The 23357-nt window shown below is 42.0% G+C and overlaps 1 protein-coding gene across 15 annotated transcripts in view; it reads right to left on the bottom strand.

The window, feature by feature from the left end:
* Window positions 1–23357, bottom strand: part of LARP4 (La ribonucleoprotein 4) — an 85849-nt gene that overhangs the window by 16679 nt on the left and 45813 nt on the right. For 12 of the 15 annotated variants that reach the window (XM_050748662.1, XM_050748673.1, XM_050748665.1 and 9 more), the window contains 4 exons: window positions 12254–12466; window positions 11511–11614; window positions 3870–4082; window positions 2583–2631 (listed from right to left, as the gene is read on the bottom strand). In XM_050748662.1, coding sequence (XP_050604619.1) covers window positions 2583–2631; window positions 3870–4082; window positions 11511–11614; window positions 12254–12466 — 579 coding nt within the window. The remainder of the gene's footprint in view (window positions 1–2582; window positions 2632–3869; window positions 4083–11510; window positions 11615–12253; window positions 12467–23357) is intronic. The other 3 variants (XM_050748664.1, XM_050748672.1, XM_050748671.1) reach the window with 1 other exon arrangement.

Genomic DNA, 23357 nt, shown 5'->3' with positions numbered 1-23357 from the left:
GAAATCCTACCCTCAGGCAATCCACCCACCTGAGCCTCCCAAAGTACTGGGATTACAGGCGTGAGACACCATGCCTGGCCTGAGCCACCATGCAGGGTCTAATCTCTTATTCCAAATTGTTGAGGGCCATGTGAGAAGTCATGTGGACTGCTGCAATGGAATGCCAAAAAAGAACTGTTGGGCTGGGTGTAGTGGTTCATGCCTATAATCCCAGCACTTTGGGAGGCCGAGGCAGGTGGATCACCTGAGGTCAAGAGTTCAAGACCAGCCTGACCAACATGGTGAAACATGTCTCTACTAAAATATAAAAATTAGCCAGGCATGGTGGCGAGCACCTGTAATTCCAGCTACTTGGGAGACTGAGGCAGGAGAATCACTTGAATCCAGGAGGCAGAGGTTGCAGTGAACCGAGATCATACCACTGTACTCCAGCCTGGGCAACAAGAGCAAAACTCTGTCTCAAAAAAAAAAAAAAAAAAAAAAGAATTGTTGGTCAGGCACGGTGGCTCACGCCTGTAATCCCAGCACTTTGGGAGGCCAAGGCAGGTGGATCACCTGAGGTCAGGAGTTTGAGACCAGCCTGGCCAACATGGTGAAACTCCATCTCTACTAAAAATACAGAAAATGAGCCAGACGTGGTAGCAGGTGACTGTAGTCGCAGCTACTCGGGAGGCTGAGGCAGGAGAACCGCTTGAACCCGGGAGTCAGAGGTTGCAGTGAGCTGAGATCGTGCCATTTGTACTCCAGCCTGGGTAACAAAAGTGAAACTTGGTCTCCCCCTCAAAAAAAAAAAAAAAAAAAGTTGCCTGAAGTTTCATGGTTGTGTATAATAAAGTTACAACACTGATTTAAGAGGTTCAGTATGGCCTAAAAACAATTCTAAGTTATAATGGAACACATTTTCTTCTTTGAAAACGGTTTTCTTCTCTCTTCCTCCTGCCATGTATTCACTGCGTGGTCCCCATTTGCCTTCAGCCATGATTGTAAGTTTACCAAGGCCTCCCCAGAAGCTGGGCAGATGCCTGCATCATGCTTCCTGTACAGCCTGCAGAACTGTGAGCCAATTAAACTTCTTTTCTTTATGAATTATCCAGTTTCAAGTATTTCTTTCTAGCAATGTGAGAATGGCTTAAAGAAAATTGGTATTGAGGAGTGGAGCACTGCTAAAAGATAACTGAAAATGTGGAAGCAGTACTGGAACTGGCTAACAGGTAGAGGGTGGAAGAGTCTGGAGGGCTCAAAAGGACAGAAGATGAGGAACTTCCTAGACTGGCTTGGGAGCCTCTGACTCGATTTCAGAGGATGTACGGCATCCTCTGAAAGAAACTTCTACCAGTCTGGTATAAGTCCAGAAACCTGCTCCAGGGGCACAGTGCAGAGGGGAAATATGGGGCTGAGGCCCTCACAACACGCCTCCACTAGGGCACTGCATAGTGGCAGAAGAAGGTCACCGTCCTCCAGACTCCAAAACAGGCATGGAAAAGCCACAGGCATTCAACGTGGGCCCATAAGAGCAGCCTCCAGGGTTGATCCCTGCAAAGCCAAAGGGGTGGAGCTGCCTAAGGCCTTGGGAGCCCAACCCTTGTATCAGTGTAACCTAGGAGTGGCCATGGAGTCAAAGGATATTATTTTATTATTTTTTGAGACAAAGTCTCACTTGGTTGCTCAGGCTGCAGTGCAGTGGCACAATCTTGGCTCACTGCAACCTCCACCTCCTGGGCTCAAGGGATCAGCCTGCTTCAGCCTCCCAAGTAGCTGGGACCACAGGCGTGTACCGTGGTGCCTGGCTTATTTTTTTAATTTTGTAGAGATGGGGTTTCACCATGCTGCCCAGGCTGGTATCCAACTCCTGAGCTCAAGTGATCTGTACATCTCAGCCTCACAAAGTGCTGACATTACAGACTTGAGTCGGCATGCCTGGCCAAAGGCGAGTATTTTGGAGCTTTAAGATGTCCTGACCATTCTGCTTGGTTTTGCACTTGCGTGGGGCCTGTAGCCTCAAGTGATCCAACTGACTCAGCCTCCCAAAGAGCTGGGATAACAAGCATGAGCCACAGTGCCCGACCCCATCTCTAGAGGAGGATCACTTAAGCCTAGGATGTCAAGGCTGCAGTGAGCCATGATTGTACCACTGCACTTCAGCCTGGGCAACATAGCAAGACCCTTCCTCCTCTGCCTCTCCCTAGAAGTCCTTATCTTGCATCAAGCACGGTGGCTCAGGCCTGTAATTCCAGTGCCCTGGGAAAGAGTAATATCCCGTGTCTTGGAAAAGAAAGAAGAAAGAAAAGGTAAGGAAAGTTAGAAAGACTTCGTGATTTTATTTAAAAATCACGTGAATACATTAATCTTCAAATAATTTTTTAAAGCAAGCAACACAAGTGAAACTCCATACTACATGTGTGCTAGAGGGTGGGTATATGGGTAGTGGTGGTAAAAATTTCAGGGTTAAATTGAGGCTCCATTTACCTTTGCTGAAGACTACAATCAATAAAACAAAAACCCAGAAAGGAAAGACCAAAAGTCAATGCCATAGTAAATCACAGAAGAGAAAAAAGTCTGAATAAAAGTTTTTAAAAACTTACTGAGATCCTGTCATCTTCTCGTCGTCTTCGACCTCTGAAGAGAGTTCTCCTTTTAATAAGAAAAAGTTTGGGGGAGGAGAAGGGACAAGTCATAAGTTTCTTCAGATAGATACATTCTATCAAAGTCGTATACTTTTTTTTTTTTTGAGACAGAGTCTCACTCTGTCGCCAGGCTGGAGTGCAGTGGCGCTATCTCGCTATCTCGGCTCACTACAAACTCTGCCTCCCAGGTTCAAGCAATTCTCCTGCTCAGACTCTTGAGTAGCTGGAATTACAGGCACACGCTGCCACGCCCAGCTAATTTCTGTATTTGTAGTAGAGACAGGGTTTCACCATGTTGGCCAGGATGGTCTCGATCTCCTGACCTCATGATCCGCCTGCCCCACCTCCGAAAGTGCTGGGATTACAGGCGTGAGCCACCACGCCCGGTCAGCTGTATACATTTCAATTTAAACATCTTTCTACATTTCGGGCTAGTTTTCTCTATTACTAAAAGATAATGTATTATTCCGAGGTATCTTGAGCCAATTTACCAAAAACTTTACCTACTACCACACCATAAAGTAAGATGAGTCCATTTGTTAGTAGCGATCCCTTCAAACCAGAACCATACTATTATTTAATTAGGCAAGTTGGCAATATATAACCTCACCCCTATAGTTTATTTATATTTTTGAGAGACAGTCTCGCTCTGTCACCCAGGCTGGAATGCAGTGGCGCAACCTTGCCCCACTGCAACCTCTGCCTCCTGGGTTCGGGTTCAAGTGATTCTCCTGCCTCAGCCTCCTGAGTAGCTGGGATTACAGGTGCCTGCCACCATGCCCTGCTAATTTTTGTATTTCTTCATAGAGACTGGGTTTCACCATGTTGGCCAGGCTGGTCTTGAACTCCTGACCTCAGATGATCCTCCCACCTCAGCCTCCCAAAGTGTTGGGATTACAGGCGTGAGGCACCGCACCCAGCCACTTCTATAGTTTAAAAGCTGGAAGAAATAAAACCATAAGGCAGATGGATATGTTAATTTTCTAAGCTATTCTTTCCTATATGAACTATAAGGAACTTCAGAATAACTTTATAAACCTCTGATTCAGAGACATTTTCTATATGAGTACTCTATTTCTTTATAAAAAGCAACCAACTCATGTTCTGAAAATAACATTTATTTAATATAACCATATACCAATAACTAAATTAACACCAAACCAAACCAACTGCCAGATCATGTTCTTCAATTATTCAGGATGATTACACTATTATCAAAGATTTTCAGGTACCTTATTTCCTTACCTGCCCCTACCATAGTCCCCGTTCTGTTCCATCTGCAAAGTGGAAGTCTCCTTTTGAAGGTAAGTTTGCTCCTGATGCCCAGTTACTGTAGGGTTATGCCGTTCAGTTGGAAGGTTTCTTGAACTAGATCTGTTCAACTGTCCATCCCCCAAGGATACAGAGCCCTCTGTTGAGTGTTCTGAACCACTGGATGACCTAAAATGAGGCTTCACACTATAGGAAATATAAAATAATATACATAAAGCAGTAAATCAAGACAGAAAAACAACTTTCCTCAGGTAAAAAACTGGCTCCTGTTGTACTGGGGTTTTCAAAAAATTTAACTTGAAAAGCATTATGTTGTAAAAGCGTAGTCCCTTCTACATTCCAGACGTTATTTTAAAAAGTGAAGTAAAATTTTTTTTTTTTTTTTTTGAGACAGAGTCTCGCTCTGTCACCCAGGCTGGAGTGCAGTGGCGCATCTCGGCTTACTGCAAGCTCCGCCTCCTGAGTTCATGCCATTATCCTGCCTCAGCCTCCCGAGTAGATGGGACTACAGGTGCTGGCCACTACATCCAGCTAATTTTTTGTATTTTGTTTAGTATAGACGGGGATTCACCATGTTAGCCAGGATGGTCTCGATCTCCCGACCTTGTAATACGTCCGCCTCGGCCTCCCAACATGCTGGGATTACAGGCGTGAGCCACCACGCCAGGCCAAAGTGAAGTAAATTTTACATTAAAAAATGTTGTGGGCTGGACGCAGTGGCTCACGCCTGTAATCTCAGCACTCTGGGAGGCTGAGGCAGGAGGACTGCTTGAGCTCTGGGGTTTGACACCAGCTGGGACAACACAGCAAGACCCTATCACTGCAAAAAAAATTAAAATGTGCAGCCATATATACCTATACTATTCCCAGCTACTTGGAAGGCTGAGGCAGAAGACTGCTTGGGCCCAGGAGTTTGAGGCTGCAACAAGCTATGATTGCACAACTGAATTCATGCACAACTGAATTCATGCACAGTCATCAGAGAAAACCTTATCTCTAAGATAATATATATATTTTTAAAGTTGTGTTTGGAGAGACGGGGGAAAATCCAAAGTTCTTTGAAAGAAACTTACTGTTACTTCAATACTCAGAATTAGGATTTTAGCTAATGTCATCGGATGCACTCTCGACATGTTTAAATCAGCCAGGTTTAAGCTTATGAGTATACGCAATACATTCTTCTCCTTTTTTTTTTTTTGGTGAGATGGAGTCTGTCTGTTGCCTGGGATGGAGTGCAGTGGTGCAATCTCAGCTCACTGCAACCTCCGCCTTCCAGGTGCAAGCTATTCTCTTGCCTCAGCCTCCCAAGCAGCTAGACTATAGGCATGCGCCACCACACCCGGCTAATTTTGTATTTTCAGTAGAGACAGGGTTTTGCCACCTTGGCCAGGCTGGTCTTGAACTCCTGACCTCGTGATCCACCCACCATGGCCTCCCAAAGTGTCGAGATTACAGGCATGAACCATCACATCTGGCCTATAACATGCATTTTTTTTCTTTTTTTTTTGAGACGGAGTCTCGCTCTGTCGCCAGGCTGGAGTGTAGTGGTGCAATCTCAGGTCACTGCAAGCTCTGCCTCCCGGGTTCACGCCATTCTCCTTCCTCAGCCTCCCGAGTAGCTGGGACTACAGGCATGCGTCTCCACACCTAGATAATTTTTGTATTTTTAGTAGAGATGGGGTTTCACCATGTTGGCCAGAATGGTCTCCATCTCCTGACCTCATGATCCACCCAGTTCAGCCTCCCACAGTGCTGGGATTACAGGTGTGAGCCATCACGCCCAGCCCGCTATGCATTCTTAATGGAAGCAAAACCATGCTAAATGGGAGTAAAAATGGGGGGTGGGGGAAGGGCAAAAGTAATCATTTTATGTATAAAGCACAGATACATACATTACATACATACAGATATACAATCATCTGTAGTATTCAATTTTCAAAGGAGGAACATGCCTAAAAAGGCTGTTTAGGGGAGTAATAATGAAGACAGTAAGAAATACTGGAATACAATTAAAAAGTCCTAGCCTCAGCCGGGCACAGTGGCTCACACCTATAATCCTAGAAGTTTAGGAGGTGGAAGCGGGTGGATCACCTGAGGTCAGGAGTTTGAGACCAGCCTGGCTAACATGGTGAAAACCCATCTCTACTAAAAATACAAAAATTAGCCAGGCGTGGTGGCACACACCTGAAATCCCAGCTACTCAGGAGGCTGAGGCAGGAGAATCTTTTGAACCCAGGAGGCGGAGGTTGCAGTGAGCCAAGATCACACCATTGCACTCCAGCCTGGGCAACAAGAGCAAAACTCTGCCTCAAAAAACAAAACAAACAAACAAAACCTAGCATCTTACTAAGCATGCATCACCAAATGAGATTTGTCGAAAGACCCATATGTAGGACAGCAAACTAGGAAAATACAGCAATGCACCCAATAGCATGGCATGACTGCATGAATTAAGGTATGCAATGTGGTTAAACAAACCAACTTGCTTCTAACAAAGGGAGTTTTTATCTTGGATGATGGGTATAAGCATCCAACTTCCTAAAAGCTTACAAGCAGATGAAGCTAAGGTCGACTAATAGAAAAATAATGCAGTTTAATCAGTAGCCAAAACACCTACAGTAGCAAAAACACCTAAAAACTCAAGCAACTGAGTATCCTGGCTCTACAGATTAAGAAGAGTGAGATTTATGTTTGGCCCATTATTTGCAGTTTATATATCCCAGTTTTTGTAATCTATTTTCATAGTTATAAACCAACAACATTAATCACATGTTGCCAATTCCTGACTCTAGGAATAGGGATTGAAAACTTCTTGAATAATTATAACCCCACCAAGTAAATGTAAATTCCCACAGCATCTCTAGCTGTCCTGCTTTATTCTTGACGGACCATAAAAAATTACCACTATTAACACTTAAAGTAGTTGGGTGTGGTGGCTCACGCCTCTAATCTCAGCACTTTGGGAGGCCAAGGCGGGTAGATCATGAGGTTAAGAGATCGAGACCATCCTGGCCAACGTGGTGAAACCTTGTCTCTAACTAAAAATACAAAAACAAACAAAAACAAAAACAAACAAGATAAAATTATCAGGCTGGGCACAGTGGGCTCAGTGGCTCATATCTGTAACCCCAGCACTTGAAGAGGCTGAGGTGAGAGGATCATTTGAGCCTAGGAGTTTGAGACCAGCCTGTGCAACATGGCAAAATCCTATCTCTACCAAAAAAAAATATAAAACTTAGCTAGGCATGGTGGTACGCACCTGTAGTCCCAGCTACTAGGAAGGCTGAGGTGGAGAATTGATTGAGCCTGGGAAGTCAAAACTACAGTGAGCCATGATCATGTTACTGTACTACAGCCTGGGTGACAGGGCAAAACACTGTCTTTAAAAAAAAAAAAAAAAAAAAAAAAAGGCTGGGCGCGGTGGCTCAAGCCTGTAATCCCAGCACTTTGGGAGGCCAAGATGGGCGGATCACAAGGTCAGGAGATCGAGACCATCCTAGCTAACACGGTGAAACCCCGTCTCTACTAAAAAATACAAAAAACTAGCCGGGCGTGGTGGTGGGCGCCTGTAGTCCCAGCTACTCGTGAGGCTGAGGCAGGAGAACGGCGTGAACCCGGGAGGCGGAGCTTGCAGTGAGCTGAGATCCGGCCACTGCACTCCAGCCTGGGTAACAGAGCGAGACTCCGTCTCAAAAAAAAAAAAAAAAAAAAAAAAAAAAAAAAAAAAAAAAAAAAAAAAAAGAAGTTGGGTTGAGTTTCACATAAAGTGACACTTTTCCATAGAATTACTTTATATTACAAACTAGATTTCTTAAATAGCAATAAAAATAGTATGTCACCTAACAAAAAAAAAATTTTTTTTTTTTTTTTTTGAGAAAGGTCTAGCTGTGACACCCAGGCTGGAGCGAGGTGGTGCGATCTCGGCTCATTACAACCTCTACCTCCTGGGCTGAAGCTATCCTCCTACCTCAGTTTCCTGAGTAGCAGGGACTACAGGTGCACACTAGTATGCATGGCTAATTTTTATATTGTCAGTAGAGACGGGGTTTCACTCTGTTGCCTAGGTTGGTCTCCAACTCATGAGCTCAAGTGATCTGCCTGCCTTGGCTTCTCAATGTGTGGGGAATATAGGCATGTGCCACCCCACCGGCCACAAAAAGTAATTTTAAAAATACTTAGGCCGGGTGCGGTGGCTTACGCCTATAATGCCAGCACTCTGGGAGACCAAGGTGAGTGGATCACCTGAGGTCAGGTGAGTGGATCACCTGGGAGACCAAGGTGAGTGGATCATCTGAGGTTCAAGACCAGCCTGGCTAACATGGTGAAACCCAGTTTCTACTAAAATACAAAAAACTAGCTGGGCGTGGTGGCATGTGCCTGTAATCCCAGCTACTTGGAAGGCTAAGGCAGAAGCATCGCTTGAACACAGGATGCGGAGGTTACAGTGAGCCGAGATCGCGCCATTGCACTTCAACCTGGACAAAGAGAGCAAAACTCCGTCTTATTTATAAAAACAACAACAACAACAAAAACGCCAGGTGTGCTGGCTCATGCCTGTACAGCACTTTGGAAGGCCAAGGTGGGTGGATCACGAGGTCAAGAGATTGAGACCATCCTGGCCAACATGATAAAACCCCATCTTTACTAAAAATACAAAAATTAGCTGGCACATGCCTGTAGTCCCAGCTACTCGGAAGGCTGAGGCCGGAGAATCGCTTGAACTCAGGAAGCAGAGGTTGCAGTGAGCCAAGATCTCACCACTACACTACAGCCTGGTGACACAGCGAGACTCTGTCTCCAAAAACAAACAAACAAACAAACAAAAAAAGTATATTACCCATTACATCTGAAAATGAACTGATACGATAGATATGCTATTTGCATGTGTTTAGAAAATGTCCTTCATCCAACTTTCACACATTTCAATATGCTTAACGAACAACTTACTACATTTATATAGCCCTCAGATCTCATAATCTTACCCTTCACTGAGAGGGACTTACAATCTCAATCCAGGCAAAAGAGAGAAAGAATGAAGAAAGAAAGAAGTGATAAAAGACAGAAAAGAGAGGTAAAGTGAAAGAAAGATAAAGTATGAAAGGTAGAAAAATGCCTGGATTTCTGAAAGTTAGTCCTATTCTCTCTAAGTAGGAATAGTGATCATCACTGGGCTGTCACAAGTTAATACAAAAATTGCAAAAGGCTCTCTAAAAATGACTTTGTCCTTGGCTGTTAATATTAATAATAATAAAGGCCTGGCAGTAGTCACTTTTTAGAAGCAAGAAGGAAACAAGGATTCGGGTTGCTGGTTCAGAAGGTCTTTATTTGCTTTTTTAGAAAAAGTATTCACTTATTATTTCTGTAATTAAAAATTACTAACCTGTATTGGTCAAATATATGGCAAAGAACTGTGCACAAGTAGTTTTAAGTAACATGCAAAAATGTACCACACACCATGTATTTTCAAAACCATAGGTATACTTCCTTATAAGTAAAGATAACTTGACTGTCATTCCTGGTTTTCTTACTATAATTTCATCCCTGTCACCAAAAAGGTACAACGGATAAAAGGTAACAATAAAGAAATAACCATGGAGCTATCTAAAGTATTTCAGAGTCAAGCAACTGCAAATATCAGTACCTTTATTTTTCAGACGGGGGGAGCAGGGAAGGGTGAGAGCGGATGGCGGCAGAGAATAACAGAGTCTCACTGTCGCCCAGGCTGGAGTGCAGTGGTGTAATCTCAGTTCACTGCAACCTCCGCTTCTCAGGCTCAAGCAATTCTCATTCCTCAGCCTCCTGAGTAGTTGGGACTTCAGGCGTGCACTATACCACCACGCCCAGCTAATTTTTGTATTTTTGTTAGAGGTGGTGTTTCATCATGTTGCCTAGGCTGCTCTTGAACTCCTGAGCTCAGGTGATCCACGGACCTCGGCCTGTGTTTATTCTTAGTAGTAAAATTTTTCTAACACTTGAAAATGATCTTCAATTGCTTTAACCAATTGTGTCTGTCAAGAGCAGTCCAAAAACTCTGACTATTAAAGGGTAGTACATAATGTTTCCAGTGAGAAGAATATTTTTTCATTCTGTTGGGGCTCATTTCTCCAGTAAAACAAGTTTCAGAAAAGCCTGTCAAAAAAGGACTAAGTTCCTAGAAGTCATCTTGGAAAAACATACTCCAGATGGTCTCCTTTCCAAAAAGAAATAATTAGGAGGATCAAATCTGGCAAAAGACTGAGTGGCACTGAATATAAACTATTAGGAAAAACCCTCAAAAACCAAGAGTCTCACAAAACAGCAAATGAGAAATAACAAATGTGAAACTATTAAATAAATCAAAATGACTATATATCAGTCCTTTATTCTTTGGTTACTTATATTCTGTTAAAAGACATAGTATCATGCCTGTAATCCTAGCAATTTGGGAGGTCAAGGTGGGACGACTGCTTTGAGCCCAGGAGTTCAAGACCAGTCCCAGGCAACATAAGCAGACCCCGTCTCTACCCCCAAAACAACAACAAGAAGCCATAACATACACGAAATATTGAGATTATCTGTTGATGTCTACATAAAATACCTCAGACGTACATGTCAATCTTTGTTACGATACCATATAGTTTCTATGATTCTTAATAATTTATACTGAACGGGCCGGGCGCCGTGGCTCAAGCCTGTAATCCCAGCACTTTGGGAGGCCGAAACGGGTGGATCACGAGGTCAGGAGATCGAGACCATCCTGGCTAACACGGTGAAACCCCGTCTCTACTAAAAAATACAAAAAAAAAACTAGCCGGGTGAGGTGGCGGGCGCCTGTAGTCCCAGCTACTCGGGAGGCTGAGGCAGGAGAATGGCGTGAACCCGGGAGGCGGAGCTTGCAGTGAGCTGAGATCCAGCCACTGCACTCCAGCCTGGGCGACAGAGCGAGACTCCGTCTCAAAAAAAAAAAAAAAAAAAAAAAAAAATTTATCCTGAACATAGTGCTTTAAGTGCGGGCTTTGGAGTTGAACTGCCTAGGTTCAAATCTTAGCTCTACCAATTATGAGCTGTGTGTTCTCAGACATAATATTTTATATCTCAATTTCCTTATCTGTAAAGTAGACATAAGCACACCTATAAAGGGTTCTGAAAAAAGTAACTGATAAAATATGTAAAATCCTTAGGAACAGAGTTTGTGATATTAAATGTGCAATAAATGTTAGCTACTGTCTGCTGTGCACTGTAGTTCTTGGATGTCATTTCAAAAATCCTTTAAAAACCTAAATAACATACATCCCAACATTTATTCTTCAAAGAATTCTCTAAAATGCTACCAATTTAACATACTAAATGGAAATTAGTCACCAGATTTGTCAGAGACTGCTGTCATGAAGTAAGTTTTCTATTCTCTTTATTAAAAAAAAAATCTGAGTCCCAAGTCTGTTAGTAGCATTACCAACTCAAAGGTCAAACTGTTTTTATGAATTCTAGATTAAACTGTTCACATACATTTAGTAAAAACAAAACAAAAAAGCCACCAAACCTTTTTACTGAGCCTGACAATAAGCATTGCTATTAATGCCTTAAGATCCATTAGGAATTGTTTAAAATACATTATAGCTATGGTTTTTATCTTACCGATTTTTTTGGAATGGTCGACCCATATTCATAGCAGCAGCATTTGTTTTATAAGATCCTGGCGAATTAAAGCCATTCACAAAACTACCATTGGGAAAGGGAGCCTAGAAGAAAATGTATGTTTAAACAATATTAATGGTAAAGGTAAAACCTGGTGTGAGGGTCACAAGAACCTTAATGAGCTTATGAATTTATCTTTTGCAAGCCAAAAATATCTTAAAATATTTTACTGATTCACTTCTGCAATATTCACTTCAAATGCCACTGGATTTATGAACAATAATTCATAACTTAATAAAGAATGTTCTGGTCTGACATTTCGCAACATTAAAATGCATTTAAAACCACGCAACTTTTTCAGTCTCTTCTTTCAATTCACTCAGCAAATTTTATGGAATAAAATTATGCACTCTAATAGCTCAACTCTTAGTCATATGCATTTATTTGGTATGGAAAATTAGATATCTGTATCACTGTTTAAAAGCCAAAAAGTGGCCGGGCATAGTGGCTCACGCTTGTAATCCTAGCATTTTGGGAGGCCAAGGCGGGTGGACTGCCTGAGCACAGGAGTTCAAGACCAGCCTGAGCAACACAGCAAAACTCCATCTCTACAAAAAATATAAAAATAAAATAAAAGCCAAAAAGTCATCAATATCAACATGAGTTCCCACTCCAACTGATTTCTTCAAATTTCAGCTCAAATTTAAAATATTATTATATTTTATTATAAGGATCTCACTTACCAGTGGTGTTTCAAAGTAAGGTGTAGGATTTGGAGACCAAGACTGAGGCACAATACTATAGACCGAGTACTGTTGGTGAGGATTATATACAGGCTGCATAAAGACTGGGGAGGCATACTGTGCTTGAGTTTGAATGGGCTGACTATAGATACTAGAATCCATTAATCGATAACCATTCTTAGCAAAAAATGTATTGATGGCTTTTATCCTTGCCTAGAAGAGGAACACATTATAGCAACAAAGAATTAAGTGTATATTTTTAAAAATACATTTAATTTACATTTTAACATATATTTTACATGACTATACTATTTCTGCCTATGGTAGAATCAGTAGAACAAAAGAAAAGAAAATGACAGCTTTAATTAATCATTAATAAAATGTTTTCATGGTATAAAAACCATAGTAAACAAGGTAAAACCCCCCTGCCACAAACACATGTCAAAATAACCAGGTGTGCTGCCTCACACCTGTAACCCGAGCACTTTCAGAGGCCAAGGGGGTAGGATTGCATGAGCCCAGGAGTTCAAGGCCACCCTGGGTACCACAGCGAGACCCATCTCTTACAAGAAAAAAAAAAAAAAAAGCTGGGCATGGTGGTGTGCAACCTGTAGTCCTAGCTGCTTGGGAGGCAGAGTGGGGAGGACTGCTTGAGCCAAGGAGTTGGAGGTTGCAGTGAGCTACAATCACACCACCACACTCCAGCCAGGGCAACAGAATGAGACCCTGTCTCTAAACAACAACAAGCAGAGTAAAAACCTCCCAAAAAACTAAGTCAAAATAGTAAACCGGAGCTCATCACAGGCAAGGGCACTAGTATCTCTAATATACGAATTGTAAAAACAGACATGAAAAGGCCCAACAATGCTATAGAAAAAAGGGTTAGAGAAATGAACAGCGTTCACAGAACAAAAAAAGGCAAATGGCTCTTAAACATATGAAAGAGATGCTAAACTCACTCATAAAAGAAATGCAGGCATATGTAAAAATGTTCAAAAATCACTAATCATCAAAGAAATGTAAGCTGAACTCACAAGATAGCATCTCACATCTATTAAAATGGGTGTAACAAAAAAAATAAGTGTTAGAGAAGATGTGGAGAAAGGGAACTTTTGTACACTGTTGCTGGGAAGGTAAATTCATATAGCCATTATGGAAACTAGTATGGAGGTTCCTCAAAAAGTTAAAAATAGGCCAGGCACGGTGGCTCGCGCCTGTAATCCCAGCACTTTGAGAGGCCGAGGCAGGCGAAGCACTTGAGGTTGGGAGTTGCAGACCAGCCTGGCCAACATGGTGAAACCCCGTCTCTACTAAAAACACAAAAATCAGCTGGGCATGGTGGCATACGCCTGTAATCCCAGCTACTTGGGAGGATGAGATTGCAGTGAGCTGAAATTGTGCCACTGCACTCCAGCCTAGGCAATAGAGCGAGACTCTGGGTCAAAAAAAGTTGAAAATAGAAGTACCATATGATCCCTCAATCCTATGTATATCCAAAGGAAGTGAAATTAGTATGCTGAAGGGTATCTGCACTACTGTCTGTGTTGCAGCATTACTTATAGTGGCTAACACATGGAAACAACCCAGTGTCCACAGCAAATGAACGGATGGAGAAAACATGGTGTACACACTCACTGGAATACCATTCAGTTTTGTTTTGTTTTGTTTTAGACAGTCTTGCTCTGTCGCCCAGGCTGGAGTGCAGTGATGTGATCTTGGCTCATTGCAACCTCCACCTCCCAGGTTCTAGCAATTCTCCTGCCTCAGCCTCCTGAGTAGCCGGAATTACAGGTGCATGCGGCCATGCCCGGCAAATTTTTTTGTATTGTTAGTAGAGACAGGGTTTCGTCGTGTTGCCCAGGCTGGTCTGGAACTCCTGAGCTCAGGCAATCCACCTGCCTCAGCCTCCCAAAGTGCTAGGATTACAGGCATGAGCCACTGTGCCCAGCCTCGATTTTCATATTTTTACTAGAGATGGGGTTTCACCATGTTGGCCAGGCTGGTCTTGAATTCCTGACCTCAGGTGATCCGCCTGCCTTGGCCTACCTTGGCCTCCCAAAGTGCTGGGATTACAGGCATCAGCCACTGTGCCCAGACGCATTCAGTCTTAAAGAAGGAAATCCTGTCATTTGTCACAACCTGAATGAACCTAGAAGACATAATGCTAAGTGAAATAGGGCAGGCACATAAAAACAAACACTGCCTGATCTCACTTGTATTTGAAATCTAACAAGGTGGAACTCATAGAGACAGTATAATAGTGGTTACCATAAGCCAGGGATGGGGGAAGGGAGGGACTGGGGGAAGGGAGGGACTGGGGAAATGTTTCACAGGGTATAAAGTTTCTGTTAGTAGAAGTAAGTTCTGGAGAGCAGGGTGATGACAGTTAATAATAATGTATTATATAATTCAAAACTGCTTACTTTAAATGTTCACAATACCCAAAAAGCATGTATGCAATTTTATTTGCCAATTATAGAATAACTTAATAAAGCTATGGGAAAAAAATATACCCACATGACTACTGACTAATTGTAAAAGGTGAGGAAACCTATGGGCCCCAGATACAACTCAACAGTCCATCAACGGTTGAATACAACATGTACATCCAAACAACTGAGTATCATAAACATAAAAAAGAAATGAAAGAATGATCTAGACACCATTATGAAGTGACTTCCAGAACACACTATTAAGTCAAAAAAAATTAACAGGAGAAAAGGCAGCCAGGCGCACTGCCTCATGCCTGTAATCCTAGCACTTTGGGAGGCCAAGACAGGTGGATCACCTGAGGTCAGGAGTCGAGACCAACCTGGCCAACATGGTGAAATCCCATCTCTACTAAAAAAATACAAAAAATTAGCTGGGTGTGGTGGTGCGCACCTGTAATCCCAGCTACTCATGAGGTTGAAGCAGGACAGGTGCTTGAACCCAGGAGGCAGATTTTTTTCAGAGATTTTCATATGGGAGAAAGGAGACAGGAAGTAGAAGAAAGGAAAATCATACAGCCTGAATTTAAATTGTAAGCATCAGTACAAACCTATATTTTGTCTTAAAACATAAAAACTAAACAGCTCTGTCTAAAAAAGCTTAAAAACAATGACAAAACCAGTCAACACAAACACTACTTGTGTCTAGGTAGTGGTCCACAAAATACCATTTCCCCATAAAGTGGCCTAAGGACTTAAAAGAACTGGTTGACTCCAGGCATTTGGCATGAAATGTGCAAGAGCCTGGAACATCTTGACAAACTGCACAGCAAGGTAACCAGTAAAGACTGCTATGGCTGGCTGGGCGCAGTGGCTCACGCCTGTAATCCTAGCACTTTGGGAGGCTGAGGCGGGCTGATTACAAAGTCAGATCAAGACCATCCTGGCCAACATAGTGAAACCACTTCTCTACTAAAAATACAAAAAATTAGCTGGGTGTGGTGGTGTGCACCTGTAGTCCCAGCTACTCGGGAGGCTGAGGCAGGGGAATCGCTTGTGCCCGGGAGACGAAGGTTGCAGTGAGCTGAGATCGTGCCACTGCACTTCAGTCTGGCAAGAGAGCAAAACTCCATCTCAAAAAAAAAAAAAAAAGAAAAAAAAGATTGCTATGGCTGCGTAGCAAAAGGTCTCAGGAGTCAATTCAAAGAGGCCAAAATCAACATGAACAGTAAATACCTTAAATATATTTAAATATTCAAAACCAAAAACAGTTAAAAATCGGCTAAAAAATCAACACTTTTAAAAACTGGTAATAAAAGCTAGAATCAAGCATGTAACATGGATTTCACATAGAACCTGTAACTCAGGGTAATGAAGATGAGTATGAGTTTCTAATAAACGAAAAATAGATAAATACCACAATTTTAGCAATCTCTAATGAATTAACAGACCAATGAGCATACCAGCTAGCTTTTGTATCCTCCCTGTTGCCCCAAAAATCAAACCCAGTTCTGATCATGCCTCTTGCTACCAATATGCATGAAATATAGGAGACAGATCACTATTTATCTACTTTCCATGACAGCCATGTCTTTAAAAAACAGAAAAAGAAAAAAAGATCTAGCTACCAATTTGCATGAAAAACAGGAGAGGGGAGAGAGAATCATGTTAAACTGCACTCAAGAATAAAGGCAGCAAAATGTATATTCCAAGAAACTCTGCAAGACAGATAATGATTATCTTACCTATAAATTTCCAAAAGAAAAAAATACAAAGTTACAGGAAAAAACTACAGATTTTTTAAATTTTACTTTTTTTTTTGAGACAGTCTCACTCTGCCACCGAAGATGGGGTGCAGTGGTGTGATCTTGGCTCACTGAAACCTCCTTCTCCAAGGATCAAGTGATTCTCGGGCCTCAGCCTCCTGAGTAGCTAGGACTACAGGCCTAAGTCACAAAGCCTGGCTAAATATTTTTGTTTTTTTAGCAGAGACAGGGTTTCACCATGTTGGCCATGCTGGTCTGGACTCCTGGCCTCATGTGATCTGCCTGCATCAGCCCAGCCAAAGTGCTGGAATTACAGGCATGAGCCACAGTGCCCGGCCCAGATTTTTAAATAGGAAAAAAGAAAAAGAAAGAAGGGGAGTCGGGAAAATATGAAAAGTGACTAGGTATTTGATGATGTTCAAGACATTGTTCATTTTTTAAAGTCTAATGATGATATTGTCACCAGGTATTAAAGAATCCCAGCCGGGTGCAGTGGCTCACGCCTGTAATCCTAGCACTTCGGGAGGCCGAGGCAGGCAGATCTCCTGAGGTTAGAAGTTTGAGACCAGCTGGCCAACATGATGAAACCCCGTCTCTACTAAAAATACAAAAATTAGCCAGGCGTGGTGGTGGGTGCCTGTAATCCCAGCTACTCAGGAGGCTGAAGCAGGAGAACTGCTTGAACCCAGGGGAACAGAGGTTGCACTGAGCTGAGACCACATCACTTTACTCCAGCCTGGGCGAAAGAGCAAGACTCCGTCTCAAAAAAAGGGAAAGAATCCCTCTTGTTAGAGATACAAATTTTAATTTATTTATGGATGAAATCTGAAATTAAGGTTGAAATTTGCTTCAAGATGACTGGGGTTGTGGAGAAATGAGTGGGAATATAGAGGAAATAAGAATGGCCATTTTCCACTAACTGTTAAAATTGGGTAACATCTATAGCGTTCCAGTCTTATAAGAAGAGTTCTGGAGATAGATGGCAGTGATGGCTGCAAATCATTGTGAATGTATTTAATAGCACTAAACCATACACTCAAAAACAGTTAAGATGGGGGGAAAGAAAAGAAAACAAACAAAAATAAGAACAGTTAAGATAGTAAATTTTATGTGTATTTTGCCAAAATTTAAAAAGTGGAGGCTGGGGCCAGGCATGGTGGCTCACGCCTGTAATCCCAGCATTTTGGGAGGCCAAGGCGGGAGGATCATAAGGTCAAGAATTCAAGACCAACCTGTCCAAGATGGTGAAACCCCATCTCTACTAAAAATACAAAAATTAGCCAGGTATGGTGGTGGGTGCCTGTAATCCCAGCTACTAGGGAGGCTGAGGCAGAGAACTGTTTGAACCTGGGAGGAAGAGGCTGCAGTGCACTGAGATTGTGCCACTGCACTCCAGACGGGGTGACAGAGCAACACTCCGTCTCAAAAAAAAAAAAAAAGGAAGAAAAGGGTGCGGGGGTGCAGAGCTGGGCGCAGTGGCTCACGCCTGTAATCACAACACTTTGGGAGGTCAATGTGGGAAATCACTTGAGACAGGCGTTTGAGACCAGCCAGGGAAGATAGTAAGACCCTGTCTCCACAAAAACAAACAAACAAACAAACAATAATTAGCTACTCTGAAGGCAGAAGGATGCCTTGAGCCCAGGAGTTCAAGGTGGCAGTGTGCTATGATCACGCACACCGTACTCCAGCCTGCGCAACAAAGTGAGACCCTGTCTGTACAAAATAAAATAAAATAAATAAAATTGGGGGAAAAAATTGGATGGATAATGGGTAAACGGTAACTAATTATACCATTTTATCTTCATATGCTTCAAATTCCTATATTAAGATTAAAAAGGAAAAAAATGGCCGGGCGCGGTGGCTCAAGCCTGTAATATCAGCACTTTGGGAGGCCAAGACGGGCGGATCACGAGGTCAGGAGATCGAGACCATCCTGGCTAACATGGTGAAACCCCGTCTCTACTAAAAAAAATACAAAAAACTAGCCGGGCAAGGTGGCTGGCGCCTGTAGTCCCAGCTACTCGGGAGGCTGAGGCAGGAGAATAGCGTAAACCCGGGAGGCGGAGCTTGCACAGTGAGCTGAGATCCAGCCACTGCACTCCAGCCTGGGCGACAGAGCGAGACTCCGTCTCAAAAAAAAAAAAAAAAAAAAAAAAAAAAAAAAAAAAATGCTTTAACACTTGGTAAATTTATAAAGCAGACCATTTTATGCATTGCTTGTGGCTGCTTTTACCCTACAAGTTGCTGCAACAGGAATTACATGCCCATCAACATCTATAATATTCACTGTTTAGCTCTTTAAAGAAAATGTTTGCTGACCCTTTTAATAAAACCACAGGCTGAGTACGCCTTACCCAAAATGCTTGGTACTAGCTTTTTTTTTTGTATTTAGGAATATTCGCATTGTATTTTCCAGTTGAGCACCCCAAATCCGAAAATCCAAAAGGCTCTAATGAGGATTTCCATTGAGCAGCATGTTAGTACTCAAAACCTTTTTGATTTTGGAGCAATTCAAATTTAGGATTTGGGATGCTCAAGCTATATAATATGAAGACGTAGGAAGGTTAGATTAGAAACCAAAGGCACACCAAGTTGCTGGGAATATCAAATGATATAACACATGTGAAAGCATAAAATTACCACTTCCATGAATGTATGAAAGATACATTCTATGATTCTTACAATCATAGGCCAGGAACCCTCCTCCACTCCTAAAATTGCAACCAGTCAAACAATAAGAAATCAATTATGGCCAACCTTGACAAACTGACTTTAACAAGACCTAAATAATAACTATGGCTATTGCTTTTACCTAAGTAATGTCATACATTATAGTACACTATGTTAAAATGTCCCCTAAGGAACTAAAATCAAGTAAACAGCATTATTTTAAAAACATACTCCACTAGACCGGGTGTGGTAGCTCACGCCTCCAATCCCAGTACTTTGGGAGGCCGAGGCGGGCGGATCACAAGGTCAGGAGTTCAAGACCAGCCTGGCCAACATAGTGAAACCCCGTCTCTACTAAAAATACAAAAATTAGCTGAGCTGAGGCAGGAGAATCGCTTCAAACCCAGGAGGCAGAGGTTGTGGTGAGCCGAGATCACTCCACTGCACTCCGGCCTGGACAACAGAGCGAGACTCCGTCTAAACACACACACACACACACACACACACACACACACACACACACTCTCTCTCTCTCTCTCCACTAGTCAAGAAAACAGCACTTGGCCGAGCGCAGTGCCTCACGCCTGTAATCCTAGCACTTTGGAAGGCCGAGGGCAGATCATGAGGTCAGGAGATCGAGACCATCCTGGCTAACACGGTGAAACCCCATCCCTACTAAAAAACACACACAAAAAAATTAGCCAACCATGATGGCGGGCACCTGTAGTCCCAGCTACTCAGGAGGCTGATGCAGGAGAATGGCGTGAACCTGGGAGGTGGAGCTTGCAGTCAGCCGAGTTCGTGCCACTGCACTCCAGCCTGGGTGACAGAGCCAGACTCCATCTCAAAAAAAAAAAAAAAGAAGAAAACAGCAATGAAAGAACTATTTCAGGGCATGGAACTGCAGGTGAAAAAGAATCAAAAAATGGGAGTGAAAATAAGGACTCCAAGATGACTCAGATGTTAAACTGCAGACAAAGATTTTAATACAGCTCTTTCAAGTACATGTATTCATGGATAACATTTATGTTTCTAATAAATTGAAATTAAGGAGAAATCACAACAGAGAGAGAAGAAATGTTTTTTAAAATGGAAACTCTAGAATACAGCATCTAAAATATTCACTAGACAGTCCTATCACACTGGGGACAGCAAAAGAAAAGTAAGGTGAACTTAAAGATGAACCCAAATCCACAGAAACTATCCTATCTGGAGAACAAAAGCAACAAAAACAGGTTGAAGAAAAATGAACAGAATCTCAGTGACATCAATCAGTCCAACATACAAAATTGGAATATCAAAAAAAGAAAGGAGAAAAGAGGGCAGAAAAAATTTTTGGCAAGCATCTGGAAATTCCCCAAATGCAGTGAAGAATATCAACATACAGAGCCAAGAAGTTTAGTATTTCCCATGTTTGATAAGTAAAACCATACTAGACACACCATAGCCAACCTACTGGAAACCAAAAATAAAACATCTTGACAGCAGGCAAAGAAAAAGGACACATACATAGGAGAACAACCATATGAAGGTGAACATCTCATCAGAAATAAGAGTCCAGAACGTATCTTAAAAGAATGGAAAATAATTTTAGCTGTCATCCCTGCATTCTGTATCCATGGAAAATACCCATCACAAATGCTGAGCAGAGTGGCTCATGTCTGTAGTCTCAACACTTTGAGAGGCCTTAGTGGGGGGATCGCTTGCCCTCAGGAGTTAAGAGACCAACCTGGATGACACAGCAAAACTCCTTCTCTACTGAAAAATAGAAAAATTAGCTGGGCGTGGTGGCATGCACCTATAGTTGCAGCTAATTGGGGCAGGGGGTGGGTGCTGAGGCGGAGGAGGCTGCAGTGAATTGAGACTGTACCACTGCACTCCAGCCTGGGTGATACAGCAAGACCCTGTCTCAAAAAAACAAACAAACAAAAAAGAGTGTGAAATATCAGACATTTTTAGTTAAGGAAAAACTAAGAGAATTCTTTGCTGGTTGGTAGTGTAACAAACACTAATGGAAGTCCCTTAGGCTGAAGGGAACTGATACCAGTTATTGTCAGGCATAGAAATCACAATTGAAACAGAATGAATCACTGCCTCTTAATGAAATCATCAATAAATTAGGAAACAGGTGGATAAACATTATCCACTTAAGGCCTCTTTCCTGCAACGTAATCACTTCTAAGTTACAGAACTTTAGAAATGAACAGCATGGACACTACAAAGAAACAAACCAGAACCTTACAGGTTGGCCTGACATACTCAAGATACAACCGCTGATGGCAGAAAGCACCACCAGGATTGGAGTATAGCATTCCTTGCTTCTGCACCTGTCTTTCCAGGTGTTAGGTCATTTGATTTTAATAAATGGTATAAAAGTTAATGTGAATTTTCTTGCAACTTACGTTGCTATGGGATGGCGCATCAAAAGAAGCATAAAGAAAAACTAAAATGGCAGAGAAAAACATTACTTAAAATAAAATATTTGTGTTTTTACTACTATACCTGAGACCCCCAGCACAAGCAATAGAAATAAGAAATGAAGGTATAAGGAATAATCAAAATAGTGATTACCTGCAGACATTAAAACATTTTAAAAAATCAGTAAGATATCAAGAAAAAGCAACCAACATGATTTTAAAGCAGTAAAAATGACTTAACACTGAAATACATAATAGTTACCATAATAATGAATAACGCAGACTAAAACAGCCAACTGTCCCCAATTTAACCAACAAATTGAATAGAATTTCATTAAGTCCATTATAGATTTTGTTTGGTTGTTTGTTGGAACTAGACAAATATTCTAAAGTTGTGTGAAAATGTAATGATCTAAGAAGAGCCAAGACAATCCTGAAAAATAAGGTCAAGGACAAAGAACTAGCAGAAGTAAATAAGGATATTGTAAAATGATGATAATTAAAACAGTGGTATCTGGCCAGGCAAGGTGGCTCACACCTGTAATCCCAGCACTTTGGGAGGCCGAGGTGGGTGGATCACTTGAGGTCAGGAGTTCGAGAGCAGCTTGGTAAACATGGCGAAACCCCGTCTCTACTAAAAATACAAAAATTAGCTGGGCGTGGTATCAGGCGCCCGTAATCCCAGCTACGCCGGAGGGTGAGGCAGGAGAATCACTTGAACCCAGGAGGAGGAGGTTGCAGTGAGCTGAGATCGTGCCACTGCACTCCAGCCTGGGCGGTAAGAGTGAAACGCCATCTCAAAAATAAATAAAGAAAATAAAAATAAATAACATAGAACAGTAATATCCAGGAATGCAATCACAGTGTGGTGGCTCACATCTGTAATCCCAGCACTTTGGGAGGCTGAGATGGAAGGATTGTTCAGTTTGAGACCAGCCTGGGCAACATAGTGAGACCCCAACTCTACCAAAAATTTAAAAATTAGCCAGGCAAGATGGTGTGCACCTGTGGTCCCAGCTACTTGGGAGGCTGAGGTGGGACTATCACTTGAGCCTGAGGGGTTGAGGCAGCAGTGAGCTGTGATCATATGCCACTGCACTTGAGCCTAGGTGACAGAGAGAAAGAAACCCCAGTCTCAAAAACAAAACAAAACAGCCATATTGGTTCAGGGAAGCAGAACTCAAAGAAAACAAAGAATCTGAAACAAATCTCATAGCTGTGCCATTACACACAAGTTGCAGAAGACTAGAAATGACAAAAAATTAAGTGTTGAGATAAAAGTCTGTCCATATATGGGAAAAAGATAGAACTAGATTCTTATCTTATCTTATACTATATATAAAATTAATTCCAGATATACCAAAGACCCACTTCTGAAATACTTTAAAACTTTAAAGCTATTAAGATGACTCAGGAGAGTATCTTTATAAAAGCCTCAAAGCAGGGAAAGATAAAAGGGAGAAGAACATCTTAGACAGAGGAAGTAGAATGACAACTAGAAAATAGCCTCATCTGTAATATGGAAACTAATAATCCCACCTATTTCACAGCAATAATGAGATTTAAATATGATAAGTTCTTAGAACCTCTTAATAAATCTAAGTCACTGTTATCCTAGTTCTTCCACTTACTAGTTATGTGAAACTGGGGAGGTTACCCTCGTGTCTTATTATCCTCACTAGTAAACTGAAGAAAACATTAGGTTTTCTTCATCAGGTTCTTGTAAGGATTAAGTGAGTCAATACATGTAAAGTGCTTAAAACAGAAAGTGACACACAGTAAGAGTTCAACACAGAGGAATTAGTAAGAATAATGTATT

The sequence above is a fragment of the Macaca thibetana genome, chromosome 11 (genome assembly GCF_024542745.1).
Source record: "Macaca thibetana thibetana isolate TM-01 chromosome 11, ASM2454274v1, whole genome shotgun sequence".
Taxonomy (NCBI): Eukaryota; Metazoa; Chordata; class Mammalia; order Primates; family Cercopithecidae; genus Macaca; species Macaca thibetana.
The sequence above is the reverse complement of the archived record's forward strand: the minus strand, read 5'-3'. Positions and strand labels throughout refer to the sequence as shown.